This window comes from Colias eurytheme, chromosome 6 (genome assembly GCF_061535395.1).
Source record: "Colias eurytheme isolate Ceu_HAF_F1 chromosome 6, ilColEury1 Martin Lab GWU primary, whole genome shotgun sequence".
NCBI lineage: Eukaryota > Metazoa > Arthropoda > Insecta > Lepidoptera > Pieridae > Colias > Colias eurytheme.
Window position 1 is genome coordinate 4,601,342 of NC_142985.1, and position 18,831 is coordinate 4,620,172.

The following is an 18,831-nucleotide window of genomic DNA, read 5'->3' on the forward strand; positions in this document are numbered from 1 at the left end:
ATTTAGTGGTTCAACGTTCAGTTCGGATTTCAACTTCTGGGAATAATTAATTTACAAAGTAACCTATCTAGTTTCAAATAAAATGTAAAAAATAAGTTTTTTAAAGTTAGACGTATTTTTTTTATTTTAGGCATTTAATAAATCAATAAAAATTATATATTTATTCATTTTTAAAACTGCGCCATCTATTTTAACAATATGAAAACTCTTAAATGTTTGATGTGACCTGTGACCAAATAACGAATCACCTATTAATGGTATAATTTTCTAGATGTCACTATTAAAAAAAAATATTCCGCCTGTAGATAATTATTTATTTCATCGTAATGACCAAATGCTATGGTTATTTGCTTAATACGACAGTGACTTCAATAATTTTAACTTCTGTAATCGTACCAACATTAGTACATAATATCATCTACATATATATTTATGGTACCAATCTTTATCATAGTACTTATAAGTAGCATCTAATATTGCCTTTTGCAAATGTAACAATGAACGTTGACATTTAAAATATTTAACCATTTAAACATTTTTATATTAATCCAACAGTCACCATATTGCAATGACACTATTCCAAGTACTTACTTATCAAAAATTTGCGCCAAGTTCCCTTAAAACCTTATCATTATCAATGATAACACGTCACCTATTAGATTCGACTCATACAATGTTATCTAGTAGAGAGTGTCGCACGTAGATATTAACTCCACCTAGCTTTTGTAAAACAACATATTAACAGATTATAATCTGCGAAAATAAATTGGGTTGGACTAATCAGCACTGTGAATTTTGTGTACAATGTGAATTGGTAAGTGTTCAACGAAACTTAATACAGATAATAACTGAAAACTATTGGTACCTGTAGTACCGGAATTCTTGTTAACGATATACTCTGATTTGTTTACTTTTATTTGCAAAATCTTTTCACTAATTTCATGTTAGTCTAATGAATTTCAATACGTGTTTTCCAGTATTTATTCACAAATCTTTGCTCTTGAATATGGATTGTGGGCTGTAAGAAGATTTTTCAAGTTTGTTTGCAGTTTCGATAACAGGTGAGCTCTAGTTACGTTAACGACCTAAATTTAAGTATTCCACAACTGGCCTTTATCAATGGCTGATAAAGAAGATAAAATTGTTTTAATAAGTTGTACTTTTGTTGATATTTTCTCACTGTCAGTAAATTTAATCACGGAATTGGGACAGTTACCGTTTTTGGACTAAGTAACGTGACGGGAAAGAAATTGGACAAATTACTTGCTTCAAATGAACACCTGAGTATGCGTCAGGGCTACATCGTGATGTGACTCCTTAGGATCAACACGTAGAAAAAATATTTAACAAAAAATGATGGTATAACTAGTGATATTTTGAAAATAAACATTGTCTACTTACTTTGAGGTACTTTTGAGCCTTCACTTGCTTTGTTGGTGATTATACAAATAACAGCATGATATGAATTTATTCGTGTTTTCCTATTTTCTCTGGTGAATACGTAAATATACTCCTTTTCAAAAATAAACGTTTTGGTAATAGACTCATTAGGTAATTGTAAACTTTAATTTGGTGACTTAATGTGTTTCCTTTTCAGATAGTAATGACCCAGAGACGTAATGCTTCTATTGAAATTTTTACTTGTTTATGTTCTTATTTCGTTAACAAATTCAGAAATATTGGACTTCGATGAAGGTGGGACTGATATTTGCTACCTTTGTATTTGCAATTTTGATAAGACCAGTGTAGACTGTTCCAGAAGAGGATTAACCGATCTACCAGATGGAATCAATAGTAAGGTAAATGATTTAACAATATTGAATTACTGCTTAGTATTTATATATTAGGATATACTATGATACCTCGTAAAGAATTGCATCAAACCTAAAGACTTTAAAATATTATTCATGAAAGAAAAATAATGACTTTAAACTATAAGAAAACATATCACATATATTTCTTGTACTCGTAATAAAACACAATTATTTTCGATTATAGGTTCAGAAGCTTAATATTTCAAACAATGAAATATCAACATTTCCAAGGGCTTTTAGTCAATTATATAATCTGGTATCACTAGACATAAGCGGCAATCAATTGAAAGAAATACCAGCAAATGGATTCAACAATCTTACAACACTAGAAGTACTAAACTTATCCAGAAATAACTTTGAATCATGGGTGGACCTCAATCCAAACGATATATTGCAGCCAACAACGAACTTAAAGACACTAGATTTATCTCACAACAAATTCAAAACTATGGCGAATTTGGCAAACCAAGAACTACTTATGAGCTCATCGTTAGAAACTCTTATTGTGGATAATTGTGAGATAGCTTCAATACACGGAAGATCACCATTAAGTGGCCTTACAAACATACGTATCTTTAAAATAAACAACAATCCTTTGTTGAGATTTCAAAACCTAGTTTCGCCAACTTTGAAAAGTTTATATGTGAGCAATTGTAAGCTTTCTTATATAAATCCAAATGAACTCTCATATTTACCGTCGTTAGTGTATTTAAAAATGTCGCATAATTTTCGATTGGAAATTTCGTCGACAGTCAATACACTTTCCTCAGTGTCATTAAGATATTTGGATATATCATTTTGTAACGTTATTCAACCTAGCCTAAAAGGATTTCCTAATTTAAGGAAAGCTATAATTAATCATAACATGATAAGAATACTACCAAATAACGAATTTTTGAACAATAGCAAGTTGGAACATTTAGACATGTCTTACAATAACATTGGATCAATTACAAGCGACACATTCAGAGGTTTAACGTCTCTCAAATTTTTAGATCTTTCATGGAATGAAATTGCACAAGTACCAGAAAACAGTTTACTAGAAATGCCATCATTAACACAAATAAGGTTATCCAGAAATTATCTAACAAAGGTGGGTCACTTAAGGTCGACATCTTTGTCTGTTATAGACATGAGTTCCTGTGAAATTAATACGATAGGAAAAGATTCATTAGAAGGCTTACCATCCTTAGTAGATTTGGACCTCTCTCATAATCTTATATCAAATATACCAGACAGTATTTCTTCAAACTCCCTCAAATATTTAAATCTTAATTATAACAGACTTAGCTTCATTAGCAACTACACCTTCTTTATGTTGCCTCGCTTATCAGGGCTTGGAGTTGTTGGAAATAGATTTACAATTATATGGAGCAGATATTTTTTTCAATCTAATTTATACCTCGAGAGACTTGACCTAGGCGACAATATGTGGCGTTGTGATTGCGATGATGACAACATGTTTGATTTTTATGAATATGTTACTCTCGAACCAAATAAAAAGGAAGAGTCATATAATTTGGAGTGTCATGGTCCACTCGATGTCGTAGGGCAAACTTGGCTTGAAGCATGCTACTTTACTTGGAATCCTAGTGAAAGAACTGGGAATGCAACAAATTTAATTTGGTTCATCATTATAATGATCGTTGGGCTAGCATTGTGCCTTGTTTTAGTAAATGGAATTAAAACTTCAATGAACCGTCGTTTGACGGCCATGCAAGCTGAAAGAGAAAGACAAGTCGAGGAAGCCAGAGATCGACTTAGACAAATGAGAATTCGTGCAGAACAAGAATCTTTGATTAATACGCCCGATCCAAGAGATTTAATTGCACCACCCACCTACGACGAAGCTCTCTCTATGCCAAAACTAAACGTATCTTGTCATTCACTAAACGAAACGGGTACAGGCAAGAGCAGGAGAAAACGAGGAAGGAGGAAAACAAAATCAAGCGGAGATTTACTCGAAGAAACGGAAAGGAATGGGGATGTATTGGACACTGATGAAATGGAAATGACGGAAGCGTCAGATGATGGCCGAAGACGGCGTCGTCGGAGGTCCAGAAAATACGGAAGCCATGAGATTGCAGAATTAGATCAATCACCTGGAGTAAGAAGAAGGTTAATGTCTGATAATGCTACAGACGATAGTGTGACAGTGCAAGTTGAGGCACAATTAGAAAGACCTCATCAAAATAGAAACCGCAGACACTCAGTAGACGAGATACCTAGAGAGAGCGATTTTTAATATAAAGTTTTTATAAGATGTCTAAGTGTAATTTATATTTATTATTTCTTTTAAGTAAAAATTAAATAAGACAAGAATAATTACAATCTTTTAATACGTATTAATGGATTTATTTATTTATCTATATCCAATATCTTTCTTATTCAATCAAATTTTGGATACATACCTAATAAAATCTCGTATCGGCTTTCATGGAAAGCATGTAATTTCAGATTATCTTATTAAAACATGTCTTCGTACAAATTATTATTGCGGATTTGGTATTAATTTCATTCAAAATCAGATTTTTAATAGGTTTTTATATTAGCGCCATCTGTAATTTTATATGTTTCACAATTTAATAAACAGATGGCAATACATGCTACCTCTAATGCACAAAAGATGGCGCTGTAGTAAACATATTGAATAGTTTTTTTTAACGACACAGTTAAATCTGATACTAGATAAGTACGTAATAATATGATTGTATGATTATATTTAAAATTATAAATCTTTTAGTTAAAGTTTAAAGTTCTTTTTTTGTAATTCAATAAAACAACATTCCATTCAGTCGCTTTTGACATTTTTTTTCTGACTATTTTTCATTTCGAAATTACTTTATGACTATGTAGTTCTTATATCTATTACTAGCCCACAGGTCCCTTTTTCGCCCTTGGTAAAATTATAGCCTTGCACTCAGCCACACAGGGATCACATATCGTCAACGGAAAAAGAATTATTGAAATCGGTCCAGTAGTTCCTGAGATTTGTGTGTTCAAACAAACACACAAATAACAATCTTCAGCTGATGGCTGGCTACAGCTTTGTGGTTAATTCAGTAGTTATCTTCTCATACTTTCTGGTCAGAATATTTAGAATTCTTTGTCTATTAAGTATATTATCAATTATGTGCTATCTTATAAAAATAATTGTTCCCCATATCAAAAACATTTTTTATTAGGCAAACTATTAACTCAATATCGGGAGTAAAGGTGATATATCATTTATTAGTAATGAAAGACACATTTTCAATCAACATTTTATATCGTTCAAAATAAAATTACATCATTTATAAAACTTTTTACAATGGAATATTTATTGTTCTTGTATTTGATCTAGATTAAGATTCAGGGTTCTTAAATAAAACGTTTGATATAGAAAATAAGTCACAAGCACAGCACAACAAGCACAGATAAAGGATCAGAAAATAAAACCGGGATTTATAAAAATTAAACGAAAAGAAAATTTAAACAAAATAACCTATTATTATTATAATTAAATATACAATGTATTATCTGCAATTTGCATACATATTACGTAATAGCGTTCATTACTTATAATAAATGGTATCACATTCTTAAATACTAAATTTAATAAAATTACTTAAAGGAACTTATTCTTTAACCATGAATAAACAAATCTCTCGTAGGAAAGCTAAGACAATGAAAACGAGCGTTCGTTGTTATATCGTATAATATATGAGTTATGGATACAACATGTAAGTACACAACCATTGAAAACTCAAAATTGTATCCGAAAAATAAAATAATTATGTGGAATAAATAATAAATGTACAGGATGCGTCACCGAGAAACAAGATATTTAAAAATGTTTTAAAATTCAAAATGTAACTCTAATTATCATGGCAACATTTTATACACGTATAAAAATATTTCACTTATCGCACAATATACTCTCATAAATATATTATACTACTAACAAGTTAAAAATAAAGGCACTGTCGACTACAAACACACTTTGGCAGTACTTAATACACAATCATTACCATCATACCAGCAAATACGCTAGTCCCCCTTCTGACACACACACGTAAAATCACAGATTTTGCCAATAATAGAATGTTTGTTAATTGACACCGATATTATATAATATTATACAATCCTCTTACTGTTCACAATTGAACTAAATTTCAAGTCGTCGATTTACGTGCGGTACCATCCACCGATGGCGTGATTATAATATCACCTGCATTCGACCTACTCCTTGTGACTAACACTGGTGTTTTCGGTTTGGGAGTTTCTGACATTTTTATACGAACACGCCCCATGTCAGGTGAGTAGACTGGTACATATTCTCGGGATGGTGACAAAAAGTCAGAGTTGGTTCTGTCCCCGTTAATTAAAGGTTGAGAGTAATCCGAATCAGCATTGCCATTCAATCTTGGTGTATCATCATCAATAGGAACGAAAATATCTTCACTCGAAAGGGAATTTCTATCTTTGCCGGATGTAGGCGAAGCTGGTTCTGATTCAAAGGAAGTTTCTTGCTGTGAAATTGGATCTTCAATTAAATTATTATCTTTAGAACTACTTTTATTTTGATTTGTATCTCGGGGACTATCCGTTCGCATTTGTTTATCATCATCATGCTTCACACCATTTCCTACGTCTCCATTTTCATTTTTCTTTAAATTCGTATCATGTGTAGGCACAAGTTCATATTTGCCATTGATCTTTTTATCTATGGGAGCCTCTACAACGGCTGGCTTGCCTAGCAATGATTTATTCATATCGACCATTTCTTTAGATGCCTTTTCTACATCTCGTTTTTGCTGTCTAAGTAATCTCCTGTCTCTTCGTTTCCTCATCTGTCCTTTTGTTATAGCAAAACCTATCAATCCCACGAGAAGCACAACAATTAACGCAATACAAACGTAAGTTCCTGTTTTATGTGGAGTGACTTCTTCTTCAGTACTAGGTATCTGACCCAACACTTCAGACGCATGCGTGATACGAATTTGTTCAGACACAGTTGTATCTCTAGTAATTTGCGGAGTAACTGCTTTTTCCGTGACTTCTTCAACTTCACCATTTCTGCTATGCCAATCAGAACCACCCTCATAAACAGATGGTGGTTTAGGAATAGGAAATTCAGATGTGGTACCGTTATAGTCATCGTCATCCTCAAATATTTTCCGTGGAAGCTCGGGGTTCAGTTCTTCAAAAACTGGTGTAGTCGTTTCTGGCATCTTTTCTGTTTGTTCATCATATTCAAATCCGAAGAAACCTGATCCCTCCCCAGATCCTTCTTCCGGACTTTCTGTTGTAAGAATATTGTTTACGGGCAATATTTCTTCAGAAGCTAGAAGATTTCCGAGTACTTTGCGCTCCTGAACCGGTTCATTTATATCACTTATTGTAGTGCTCTCAACTTCACCAGAACCCTCTATATCACTTATAGGAGAAGAAGATGAAAAGCTACCTACTTTCATAAATTGCACACTATCGTCATCTTCAGCCACAGGTTCACCGTGAATTATATTTCCATCCTCTAAATCATTACCGGCCATCAAAGGCATAGATTTTAATGCTGTAGTCTCTTCACCGACTCGCATTGCATCAATAGGCTGATCTCCCATCATCATGTCTAAAAATTCTAATTTGGAGGCTTTGCATATATCTTTTGTTTTTAATTCTAACCATGAACGACCTATAAATTTTTTGGGCGTGTGACACTTGACGTTATCAATAAAAACGTTGGTGGCTAATAACTGGTCCCGAATAATAAGATTATCACAAGAACAATCCAGAGGATTACCTTCAAGTTCTAAGTGTTCCAAACTGTTCAAATGACTGACATCCGAAGGAACATCTTTTAGCAAATTATTTGTTAGGTCTAACGAGCTGACACTTTTTGGTAGATATATCAGTGACAGTTTTTTTAATCTGTTATTCGCCAAATTTAGATGGACAAGTTTTCTTGCATTGTGCAAAAACTTATTGATATCCGTAAGTCCATTTGTGGATAAGTCAAGTGTTACAACTTCAGTTAGTCGATCCAGTTCGTGAGTAATTTTTGTGATATTATTGTGCGAAAGATCTAAAATATTGATGTTATGGTGTTTTTGACGAATGGTATATTTGTGTAGTTCAGCAATATTGCTGCAGGTAGCTCTATGTAGGCCATCCCGTGTGGTACTGCATACGCAGCTATTCGGGCAGACGACAGCCAAAGTTGGATTGAGAAGTAAGGACGCCACCAAGATGCAAGCAGATATATGAAGCCACGCCATTTTAATAGACTAGCGCCATCTGAAAAAAGAAAAAAATCTAATTTAATATGACGTTCTATGCTTAAGTAGATTTATAAGGGATATTTTGCATTTTGAACCGTTGATATCAAAAGTGTTACTAAATCACACCTATTGTATAAATGTAGGACAAAATAATCTCTATTAAGACCCCTGCGATCTATTGCGGGCAAATCGGTATCACTTCAATTGTTGCAAATGCAGTTCAACGACAATTTGAATCTATGTTTCCTTTCGTTGTTGACAGCAACTGAACAATTTGTACGTCATTTATATCATATATCATGATCTTGGCAATGCCTGGGCGAAAGATTCAAGGAGAATATTCATGAAAAACGTTTATTAGAATAAACTTTGACAAATGTTGACTCTTTTTATTATTATGTCTTCTTTTATTACTTTTTTAAATATACAATATGCATTTGTTTTTAATAACTCAGGCCCCGGAATCACAGACACAATAGAAAATCTATTGTGTCGTGGACCGATCGGGCCGTTCGGGCTCAATGGGTTAAATAAATAAGACCACTATGTTGGACATTCCCTGCGGTCTATCACATACATACACAAACATAACTTAGATTATAATCTATCTGCTGTACCTATTTATTAAAAAAATATAACACCTCTTTAAATTATAAATTTAATTATTTTGTATATCGATCGTCTATTGTTTTTTTAATCGCAATTAATATTTGTAAACAAAGTTCGCTATAGCCTAACCAAGATTGTGTTAATTTTAAAACGGATTAAGACATCTGGCACATACTTGTTGGAGACAATATATTATAAACTATAAGGTATCTATTTGTATCCATATTCTCAGTGCACTTGGCCGGCGGTCAGACTAAAAGTAGTTCAATGTTATACGCAGGAAGTAAACTGTTAGGCTAACACGAATGTGACACCGACTTCGCGGGAGTGTGAATATTTTACACAATGTGTAATTGACTTTGCTTGTCCTTTTTTGCAAATAGTAATAGGGAACCTTTGCTAGCAAAATAATGATAGTCACGTTAAGAGGTAAAGACGGAAAAGCTATGATTTATAAACTAAGAAGATGTAGAGTTAGCACGATGTTACAAGGTATTTTAAAATAATAAATATCAAGCAATTGTTGGATAAAAATTAATGTTTTAGTTTTTAAAGTGAAACTTTTATTACATCGTCTCAAACTTTTTGGTCTGTGTAGCGCATGTCGCGTGTAGGTATACCTACTCGGCAGCCGACCGACACGCGCTACACAAAGCAGTGTTCGGAACCGTTCGAATAGTTTCACTTTTACCGTGGTTTCATAAAACCACACAACATTTTTTTATTACGTAAGAAATTCAAATAAAAGGATCGTTTAAATACTTGGCAATTAATTATGTTTTTTGTATGTAGTTTTTTTTTTACATTTTTTTACAATATAGACGACGATATATTTTAATCACAATATGTTTTTTACATTATACAATCTTTACAAGGTTGTAGTTGTGACTTGTGATGTTGAAATCTATCTTCACGTAGCACATATATTTAAAGAGCTACGTAACAATTATGTTAATAAAACAAACAATCTGGTACCGTCGGTATATTTACGTGTTTATTGATCGGGAAACCTGAATAGCGAACGGCCTTTACAGGCGTTGCATTTAACCGAAAGGCTGCATTTATGATGAAATATATGAGTCACAGAGGTCGATGCAACTGATATAAACATTATATACTTACAAACAGACCGGCCGTGAACACTGAAACACACCATATAGGTTTCAATTAAATGTCTCTTGTTTTTATATCCGAAATAAATGTCGTGTTCGCAATTATTTATACAGCTGTGATTGGTTTGGCGGAAACGAACTTGGCCCATTTGTAGGGTCAGAATTTATACATGATTTTTTAACAGGTCACAGGTGTTGTGAATTATATTATCTTTATTGTGGATATAAAACTTTTTAACCATAACTTGCCCGATTATAAACTAAATTCCCTTCTACGGTATTCTAAGACGGCCTGATAGATACCTAAGTTATATTTCAGCCATTTCAGCATGACAAAATAGGTATCCCATAGCATATTGAAAACATATTAAGAGTGGCAAAATTCACTCAATTCATTTATATTGAAACTAACTGTACTTTCTAAATATTTAGTCAAATTAACAAAACTTCGTATCTTCCTCTGAGTTATTGATATGAACGCAAATTATGCGTAAAATTGAAAACGTTCTCACGTTCGGTTTGGCTTCGATAGCAGCTATTTATCATTGAATCCATAAATCATTTGAAGCTTATCTATTAATTACAATGCAGTTTTCCCGCTTTCGCGTCATAATGCAATATACTGAAGACCGCCTTTCATTCAAGGTGAGTTACGTCAATAGAAACATGTGTAACATTTGTTTATTTATTAATTATTACTAACCTATGATAGCTACTAGTATAGTATATGGAGTTTCCTGCCGCTTCATAGATACTAGATACTTTCCGAATCGTTGGTAAATGTTATAAAATGTAATGAAGATTCAAAAGTTCTTTTATAGAAGTCTAATTGAATAACTCAAACTCAAGCATTTATATACTTAATTAGACTTCTTCTAGACGCACTTTTGAACTGTCATAACATAGTTTTACCAATAAGGTACCACTGTCATTACATTATCTGTGATAAAGCTATACAAATATACCTGTGTCTCCCTAAAACAAGTAAATTACTAAATCTCTTAACTTTATGTGTCTTAAATCTAGAATACGTATGCTATTAATAAATTATCATGTACGTACTACACTTTAAAAACGTTAGTGTAGTTTAGCATTAAATAATTGGAGATGATCACTCTGGTATCCTGTGGCTCTATAAAAAGCGTCACTATATGCAATCGAATCCACAAATTGGCATATCTTACGAATTACACTTCTCTTTATGCAATAGGTTAGTCACAGTAGAGAAACTGGTTTTAAAATGCAAATGCTTCTAATAATTTTCTTGTAAATATAGGTAGCGATTATTTATAAATAAATTTAAAGGAATATTATTTCGAGACCGTATTTATATAACACTTTGAGCTTACATTATTTTTGACGCAGGTATAATTAGGCTATCAGACAATTCGGCATCTCATATCGAATGCTAACCATATTTTGACGTGCTCTGGTGCGTTCTGCGAGAGATCCCGGAGTCCCCGCTATCATGCTTTGGGTTTGGCCGTCGAGGAGGTTTTAGTGGGTAAGAATCCCACATGCTCTCTTTTTCCCCCAAAAGGGAGTATCTTTTGAAGATTTCCTCCCCGTTACCAAAAAAAAAAAAAAAAAAAACATATTTTGACGTAAAAATTCAAATTAAATTTTAACCTTGTCACCAAAACTGTATACACGTGCGTCATCCTGCAATCGTGAATAAATATGAGATCAGCGATAACTAAGAAAATTACGTCAGAAAAAAGCCCATGTAGAACCTGTGTTTTGAAATTTTAAGGATAAGTCATAAGCCCAAAATGTTTTACATAAGAGTCCGTATTATGATTGCATTTCAAGTAGGCAAGTAGGTAGGTATTGCAAAATGAAGATGCAAATGGAAACCTACAAAATGATATTAATGAAGAAAACCTTATTACAATAATTATGTAAGGTAAAGACCATGTAAAAAAAAACCGATGCAAGGGTGGATATTTTCATAAAAATATTTATATTTAGATACACGAGAACTTAGATGTAGGTTACATTTCCTTATGGATTTAAAACATTTAATTAAGAATTAAACGATATCTTGACGTAAATACTTAAGCTCGAAACCAAATTAGTTCCCATTTATTTCGTTATATACTGGTTTTTAATTGATCGTATCTGAGCTCATTTGGTACTATTTCAACATAATTGAACATTTTCGTTCTCAACTTATTTTTGGCAGATTTACTTTCCTTTGTTTACTTTTATCTGATTGTCTCTGAAACAAAAAATGTTTATCTCAAAAATATATTGATCTCGCAAATGTCAACTTTCTCTTGAAAGTGAAAATGCTCTTAATTACTATAATTATTTATGTTGTGTACTGGACATTGGTTAAAAATAAAAAAAAGGTTAAGAGCTTCGTTAACAAGTAAACTTCCTTATTGGCTGGGTTTTGGTTTTCAACTCGTTTTTTTAATTGACCTTAACCCACTAAAACCTACTTAACACGCCTGCAGTTATGGTACCTATTATTACTTTTCCGCCTTATCTTTCGAGATATCCTGAAGTGTAAATAATTTAAATATATTACGTAGGATTTATTATTATGAATCAAACTATTTTAAATTCATTTTCATTTCCTTGCCATATGTATAATATTATTTACTTTGATTGAGTATTATAAGATTCAAATTTTGCAAAATAAAAATTTACTAATTAAATAAATCTGAATATCTGTATCTTTCTTTTATGGGATACCTACTCATATTGAAACATTTCAAATCTACCCTCAATATGTTCCGGTGCGGCAGTACCTACCATAGAATATTATGTACTTGGCAGTACACAAGTTAATCAGGGCAAATAATAATTATTTGTGCATGGACTAAATTAGCTACACAAGTCTTCTTCTAATTATAAAGTAAGTAGAACGTATTTTTCATTGCTCAATATTAATTTAAAACTAAAACGAAATTGTACTCATAACCGTTGATACACAAAAATTCAACAAGTCTGCTTACGTAAACCAATCGTGAATTCACTACTTAATTTGCATATAAATTACCAGAATCTATTATGAGTGTAGTGCACGGCTTATTTTCAATTCACTTGAACGTAAACTGTGATTCTTCAAGTCACTCCATTACTGAACGCGTGGGATAAATAGCCCATAAATCTTCAAGAGCTGCGTGAGCGAAAATTGTATGGCAAGTTACGTCAAATTGATTCCGCTAAATATTTCTCGTAGCATTGAAATATATTTGATTAGTATTTGAACTTTGAAGATAGGAATTGAAAACTAGATTTTAGTATACTGTAAAAAAACTATAAACTATATAAATTAAATATCAATTTAAATAGTATTTTGTCCGCGTAGAACGGCGGGAAAACCGTATTAATTTTTTAATGTAAAAATAAATTAGTTACTCCTTTTAACGTAAGCCATTTGCCGATATAAGAACTGTTATCAAATCCACATATAACATTCATAAACCATAAAATACATGTGCCTTGAGACATTTAAGAGATAAACTGTATTTTTTCCAATTTCGCGGTTTTAAACAACCGCAATAAGCTTCAGCGATACGTAATTTAAAAATAAATTGGTGTAAGAGTAAGAATTACAGTCTAAGAGCGATAAATGTGTTTCCTTTAAGTAATAAAATACATTCGTCCCTACTTTCCAGTTAATAGCGTCCGTTTTATGCGCCCGCGCATTTCGTCATAAACCTTGCTCGGAATTCCATTTAATACAAGTGTAAAATACAATTCATTTATTCAGAGACAGGTCACGTTAGTACACAAATCACGTCATATGACTGAAGTCATGTTCTGGGTAATATATTATGTTTTATTAAGTTGTTTGCAATTTGTCTATTGTGCGATGAGCCGTGTATAACAAGGCTAGAACATTAGAATAATCAGAGCTGGTTGCTGATGAAAGATTGTAAGCAATTTTATAATATCTTGAGTACGTAAATGTTTGAAGAATAGTTAATCTATTTTTAACTTTTGTCATTTCATTGTGCGGTCGATACTTTCGTATTTTTTGAATACATTTCATCGAGTTGAAAAAGATTATCATACAAAAACAAGAGTCGATTGCAATTTAAACTAGCCGGTTATTTTCTGAGGCAATTATGTATTATTTCACTCGAATAAAAACATTACGACGCGACAATTTGATGATACATAATTATTTTATTTATTTCAAAACAACAAAGTAATGTATCCAAATGTATCTCACGTTATTCGTATACAAAAGGCTAAGCTATAAGTAGTAACTCGATTCACAGAACGTTACCATTTGTAGAAAACGGAGTAAAAACGACAAACATCAAACAAGGTAAGTTGACGCAGTCACTAACCTCACTCGAACAAAGACAATTTAGTCTGCAAAGCAAACAAACATTCAAACGAACTCGTTATATCAAACAATCTCGGATTTCACTCATATACGAGAAATGAGAACTGTAGTGAACTGAAAAGTGATTTTATTTGCGGGTAAACACTCAAGGTGATGTCGACATTGTCTTTCGTTGGATAGCTTCCAATTTTTGGGATTCTGTGATATTGGGCACAAAAAATTCTGCTTTCGCTTTACATTCATACTTCAATCATCGTTCCGTTGCAATTGCGAGACAGTTTCACAGTAATTTGATATGTATGTCGTACAAACATCAACAAATTACAAAATGCGCAGGAAATGGCTTAATTTAAAAATAGCTAAGTTTTACAGTTGATGCATTTTTATAGAGGAATATAATATATTTACAATCTTTTACTAAACAAATTATTATGCTATATTATAAGCCTAAAGAATACAAAATGCAGTATGCATTCATTGATATAAATTCAAACCGACTTTACGCATAAAACACGCAGTGATATATTTATATAATAATATCATAACATCTAAGGACGTTTCTCAGGTGATTAAAAATATGAAGCGCGGAAAGTCACCGGGTCATGATGCTCTTAGTATAGAACACGTTTTATATGCTGGTAAAAACATCTACCCTGTTCTGGCTCAATTTTATACTCTCTGTCTCAAACATTGCTATTTACCTAAGGATTTAATTAAAACTATAGTTATCCCTGTCCCTAAGAATAAAACCGGTAGTATCTCGAGCGTGGCTAATTATCGACCTATCTCGCTGGCAACAATTGTGGCCAGGATACTTGAAAAAATTTTGCACTCCAAATTGTCCCCATATATTAATATTGACGATGCCCAATTCGGTTTTAGACCTGAATTGGGAACTGATATGGCTATATATACATTAAAAGAAATTGTTGACTGTTATAATAATCAGAATACTAGTGTATATGCATGTTTTTTAGACTTAAGTCGTGCCTTTGATACCTTGAACCATGATATATTATGGAAAAAAGTTCGCAGCAGTGATGTTTCTTCCGACGTTGTTGGTCTTTTTACTTATTGGTATGATAATCAGACGAACAGCGTTAGGTGGGGCAGTACTCTGTCCGACAGCTATATTCTCCCGTGTGGTGTTAGACAGGGTGGAGTAACCTCTCCCGATCTGTTTAACTTATATATTAATGATTTGATTGTGGAGCTGAGTAGGACTGAAGTTGGACTTAAACTAGATGGCAGATATGTCAATAATTTGAGTTATGCTGATGATATGGTCCTACTCAGCCCCTCAATCAAAGGGCTACGAAAACTTGTTGGCATATGTGAAAGATATGCTCTTTCGCATAGTCTACAGTATAATGTAAAGAAAACAGAAATGTTGATATTCAGATCGGGTAAGGGACCGGATAACATTCCGCCAATCTGCATTAACGGTCACCCTATTAAAATAGTAGATAGCTTTAAGTATCTTGGCCACATTGTTACATCCAAAAGAAAAGATGATGCCGATATTGAGCGACAACGACGTGCCCTCTGTGTCGTCGGCAATATGATCATCCGGAAATTTCGTAGGGCATCCAATTCCGTTAAAGTTCATTTATTTAAGACTTTCTGTCAGTCCCTCTATACTTGTCAACTTTGGACTAATTACACCAAAAAAGCATACGATGGCATTCGAGTAGAGCACAATAACATCTTCCGATATTTGATGGGGCTCGACAAATTTTGCAGCGCTTCGGAGATGTATACCAACTTTAGAGTAAACTCCTTGAATGCCATCCAGAGACACAGGATTGCTACATTTATGTCCAGAGTTGACAAGTGTAGAAATAAAATTGTACGCAGTCTGGCTGACAGAAATATAACTAGTAGTTTATATAAAACTTGGATCTCAATTATTATGAGATAATTAAGTAATGGCTTTATGTTTTTATTGTATTAAAATTGTATTCATGTAAATTATGGGACTAAATTGTTCTGAAATAAAGAATTTATTATTATTATTATAGTTACATTCAATTGAAAGTGTCTGTTTATCATTACATAAATTCAAACACCTCCACTAACCCAATTATAGACAACAATGAAGTAATATTGCAGTACCCTCATTCCGTCTGCCCACTGCAGCATACATTTGTGTTTATTATTTATTCGTTTGGCAAAATGCGTCAAACGCACACGTCAAACGGTTTTTTTGCACGAAAAAATTGCCGGTCACCGTATAAATAGACGTTATTATAATACGAGTCGGCATAATTAGCACATTAGCGTAAACTATGCTGCCTTTGATCAAGACCTTAATAACATTACATCCAGTATTGTTTATAAAGTTTATTTTGTTGAACTTTTGAGAGTTTAACTATTTGGACTTGTGATTGATTTATAGTTGTAAGTATATATACTGTGATATATACATTTAAATGTATTTTCATTTTAAGAACATTATTTTATTTACATAGACACACAAGATATACATCTTAGATATGTGCCCTTATACCACTTGAGCTACTAAACAGATTTCGATAGAATGGCACACAAATATTTGCTACATTACACAATAGTTAACTCTCATCTAAATATAAATCGTTATCCCAATTTAATTGCACTCAAAGCAGGAAGCGAACGATTAACGTTAAAAAAACTAAGAATAAAAGAAAATTGGTATGAAAACCTAGTAACACAGTGAATGTGTGGTATTTTGGGGCACGGTGCCAAAACTGAGCAGCTGGGGCAGACGCGTGGTCGCCCGAACTTGACTCTTGATTAATTAATTAGCTATTGTATTAAATTTAGATAATCTTGTATTATTGGTACGTGTAGTATGTTGTTCATGTTTGAAAGAAAGTCGGATGCTGAAAAGGAAAAGTACCAAAAAAATGGCGATATTTACAGGAGTACCTAACTATGTACATATTTAGTAATTTGTTTACTTCTTTTGCACGCCTCATAAGCGCAGCGTTGAGGTGGGTACTACTGTCACTTCGCGCAAAACATCTGATTTTTCAAACTTAAAATGTCTTTATGTATCATACATTGCACTTGTAAGATAATACATACACACACATATTAAGAAAAAACACTATTTTTAACGTTCATGATATTTTTGATGTCATTTTTGTTATTTAAACTAGTTAAAAAACAGTTTAAAAAAGTTCTGTCTTGGACGTCCGTGTGTCTGTATGTGCGGATCCTTTTTCTTGTTAACACGATAGCGACCAAAATACTTTACTAATCGAGTCTTTTTTTTTCTCTTACGCTTGAGTATGCTCAGGAATAGAACCCTTTCATTTTTCAGGGTCTGATTCGATGTGGTTTAATTGTTATTAAATAAACAAAAATAATAATTAATAAATATTTATTAAAAAAAAATTATGAGGCGTGCACTTTTGGATTTTCCAAATTATTTATACATGCTTTTTATGCATATTTCGCATAAAAATCATGTACATATAACTAACTACATAATATCTAAATTTTAAATAATTTCTTGCTCTTGTCAACTTGTTATTTTATGCAATGAAGTAAGAGGTGAAAGAATTGTTTTTTTAAGAAATTACTAGAACAACAATCCACGATAACCGAATTCGTTCTGATAGCGAGTTATTATTGAACTATTAAATACTTTCAACAGTGACCCTATAAATTAATTTATATATTATTCGCATACGATAAGCTTGTTTAAAAGTTCACCATCTAGGTCAAAAATAATTGCTTTTTATTTACAATTTAAAAAAGTATTTAACTACGCACAATGCACCTGTCATACTCCGTTATTATTTACTATCAAATTTGTATGTGTTTAATGAATCTAGACATAAGATTTATCTAGATATGAATAAAGTAGGTCGTGTTAAATCATCGAACAACTTCGGTCAGTAAGTAGTGTTTGATTGAAGTTACCGTACGAATTGATAGCAAATATAAAAGTATAAACTATAAACCAGATAATATTAATTAATTATTATTCACCTTAAATTCAGTCACATTCTCTGTAACTGAATTTAAGGTGAAATATGAACATAGGTATTATTCTTATAAAGTAAGCAATTTTATTGGAATATGAACAGAATGATTTTTTACCAATCACCATGTACCGATAAGAAATCGTCTAAAATTAGAATAAGTATCGATTGCAGATAGGAATTGAATAGATATTATAATTTTGCTATGTCTCTTTACCATTTCTCATTAAAACGTAACAGATATTTGTACTATTAATCCAATATCCAACGTTCATGTGCAATTATTTATTAATAATGACTTCGTGAAATAATCGTGATTTGTCTCATTAATAATTAATTAACAGAAGAATATTATGTTTTCACATAAAATATAAACTATTGCGATATCAGTAAAGTTATTTACTTGTACGAATAACCTCGTACCTATCGATATGCAATAAATATTCCATATCTATCTGATGTAAACCTAACTCATGGATAAAATATTTATGATGAAAACATACTGATACTGATTTCTTAGGATACATTTTAATATCACTACTTCGTAAAAACTTATCTGTTAAAATAACAATTGAATCAATGCATAATTTAATTTCTTTTGCTAATACACAATTTTAAATCCTGATTCACATAAAAATAATAGATAATACACAAAACAAATGACGTAAACAATTTTGGTTCTTCGATTACAACAGGATACACGAATATCGACTATCGATATCGATACTATAGAATATCGATAACTCTGAT

General features: G+C 32.3%; 2 protein-coding genes across 2 annotated transcripts in view; one reads left to right on the plus strand and one right to left on the minus strand.

The window, feature by feature from the left end:
• The first annotated feature begins 740 nt into the window (after positions 1-740).
• LOC149907602 (uncharacterized) lies at positions 741-4,147 on the plus strand. The gene is made up of 4 exons (XM_090102618.1): positions 741-814; positions 978-1,061; positions 1,598-1,799; positions 1,999-4,147. The coding sequence occupies exons 3-4, from the start codon at positions 1,620-1,622 to the stop codon at positions 4,057-4,059; spliced, it is 2,241 nt and encodes a 746-aa protein (XP_089958744.1). The 5' UTR covers positions 741-814; positions 978-1,061; positions 1,598-1,619; the 3' UTR covers positions 4,060-4,147.
• A 916-nt stretch (positions 4,148-5,063) lies between these two features.
• The window catches only part of wdp (Leucine rich repeat protein windpipe), a 34,156-nt gene continuing 20,388 nt past the window's right edge, over positions 5,064-18,831 (minus strand). The window contains exon 3 of the mRNA XM_090102621.1: positions 5,064-8,090. Within this exon, the coding sequence (XP_089958747.1) occupies positions 5,969-8,071 (2,103 nt within the window). The 5' untranslated portion in view covers positions 8,072-8,090 and the 3' untranslated portion in view covers positions 5,064-5,968. The remainder of the gene's footprint in view (positions 8,091-18,831) is intronic.

Excerpts from the sequence above, each read along its gene's own strand:
- LOC149907602 (XM_090102618.1), top strand. The coding sequence starts at position 1,620 with ATGCTTCTATTGAAATTTTTACTTGTTTATGTTCTTATTTCGTTAACA. Across the intron at positions 1,800-1,998 it reads CAGATGGAATCAATAGTAAG|GTTCAGAAGCTTAATATTTC; the intron begins GTAAATGATTTA and ends TTTCGATTATAG.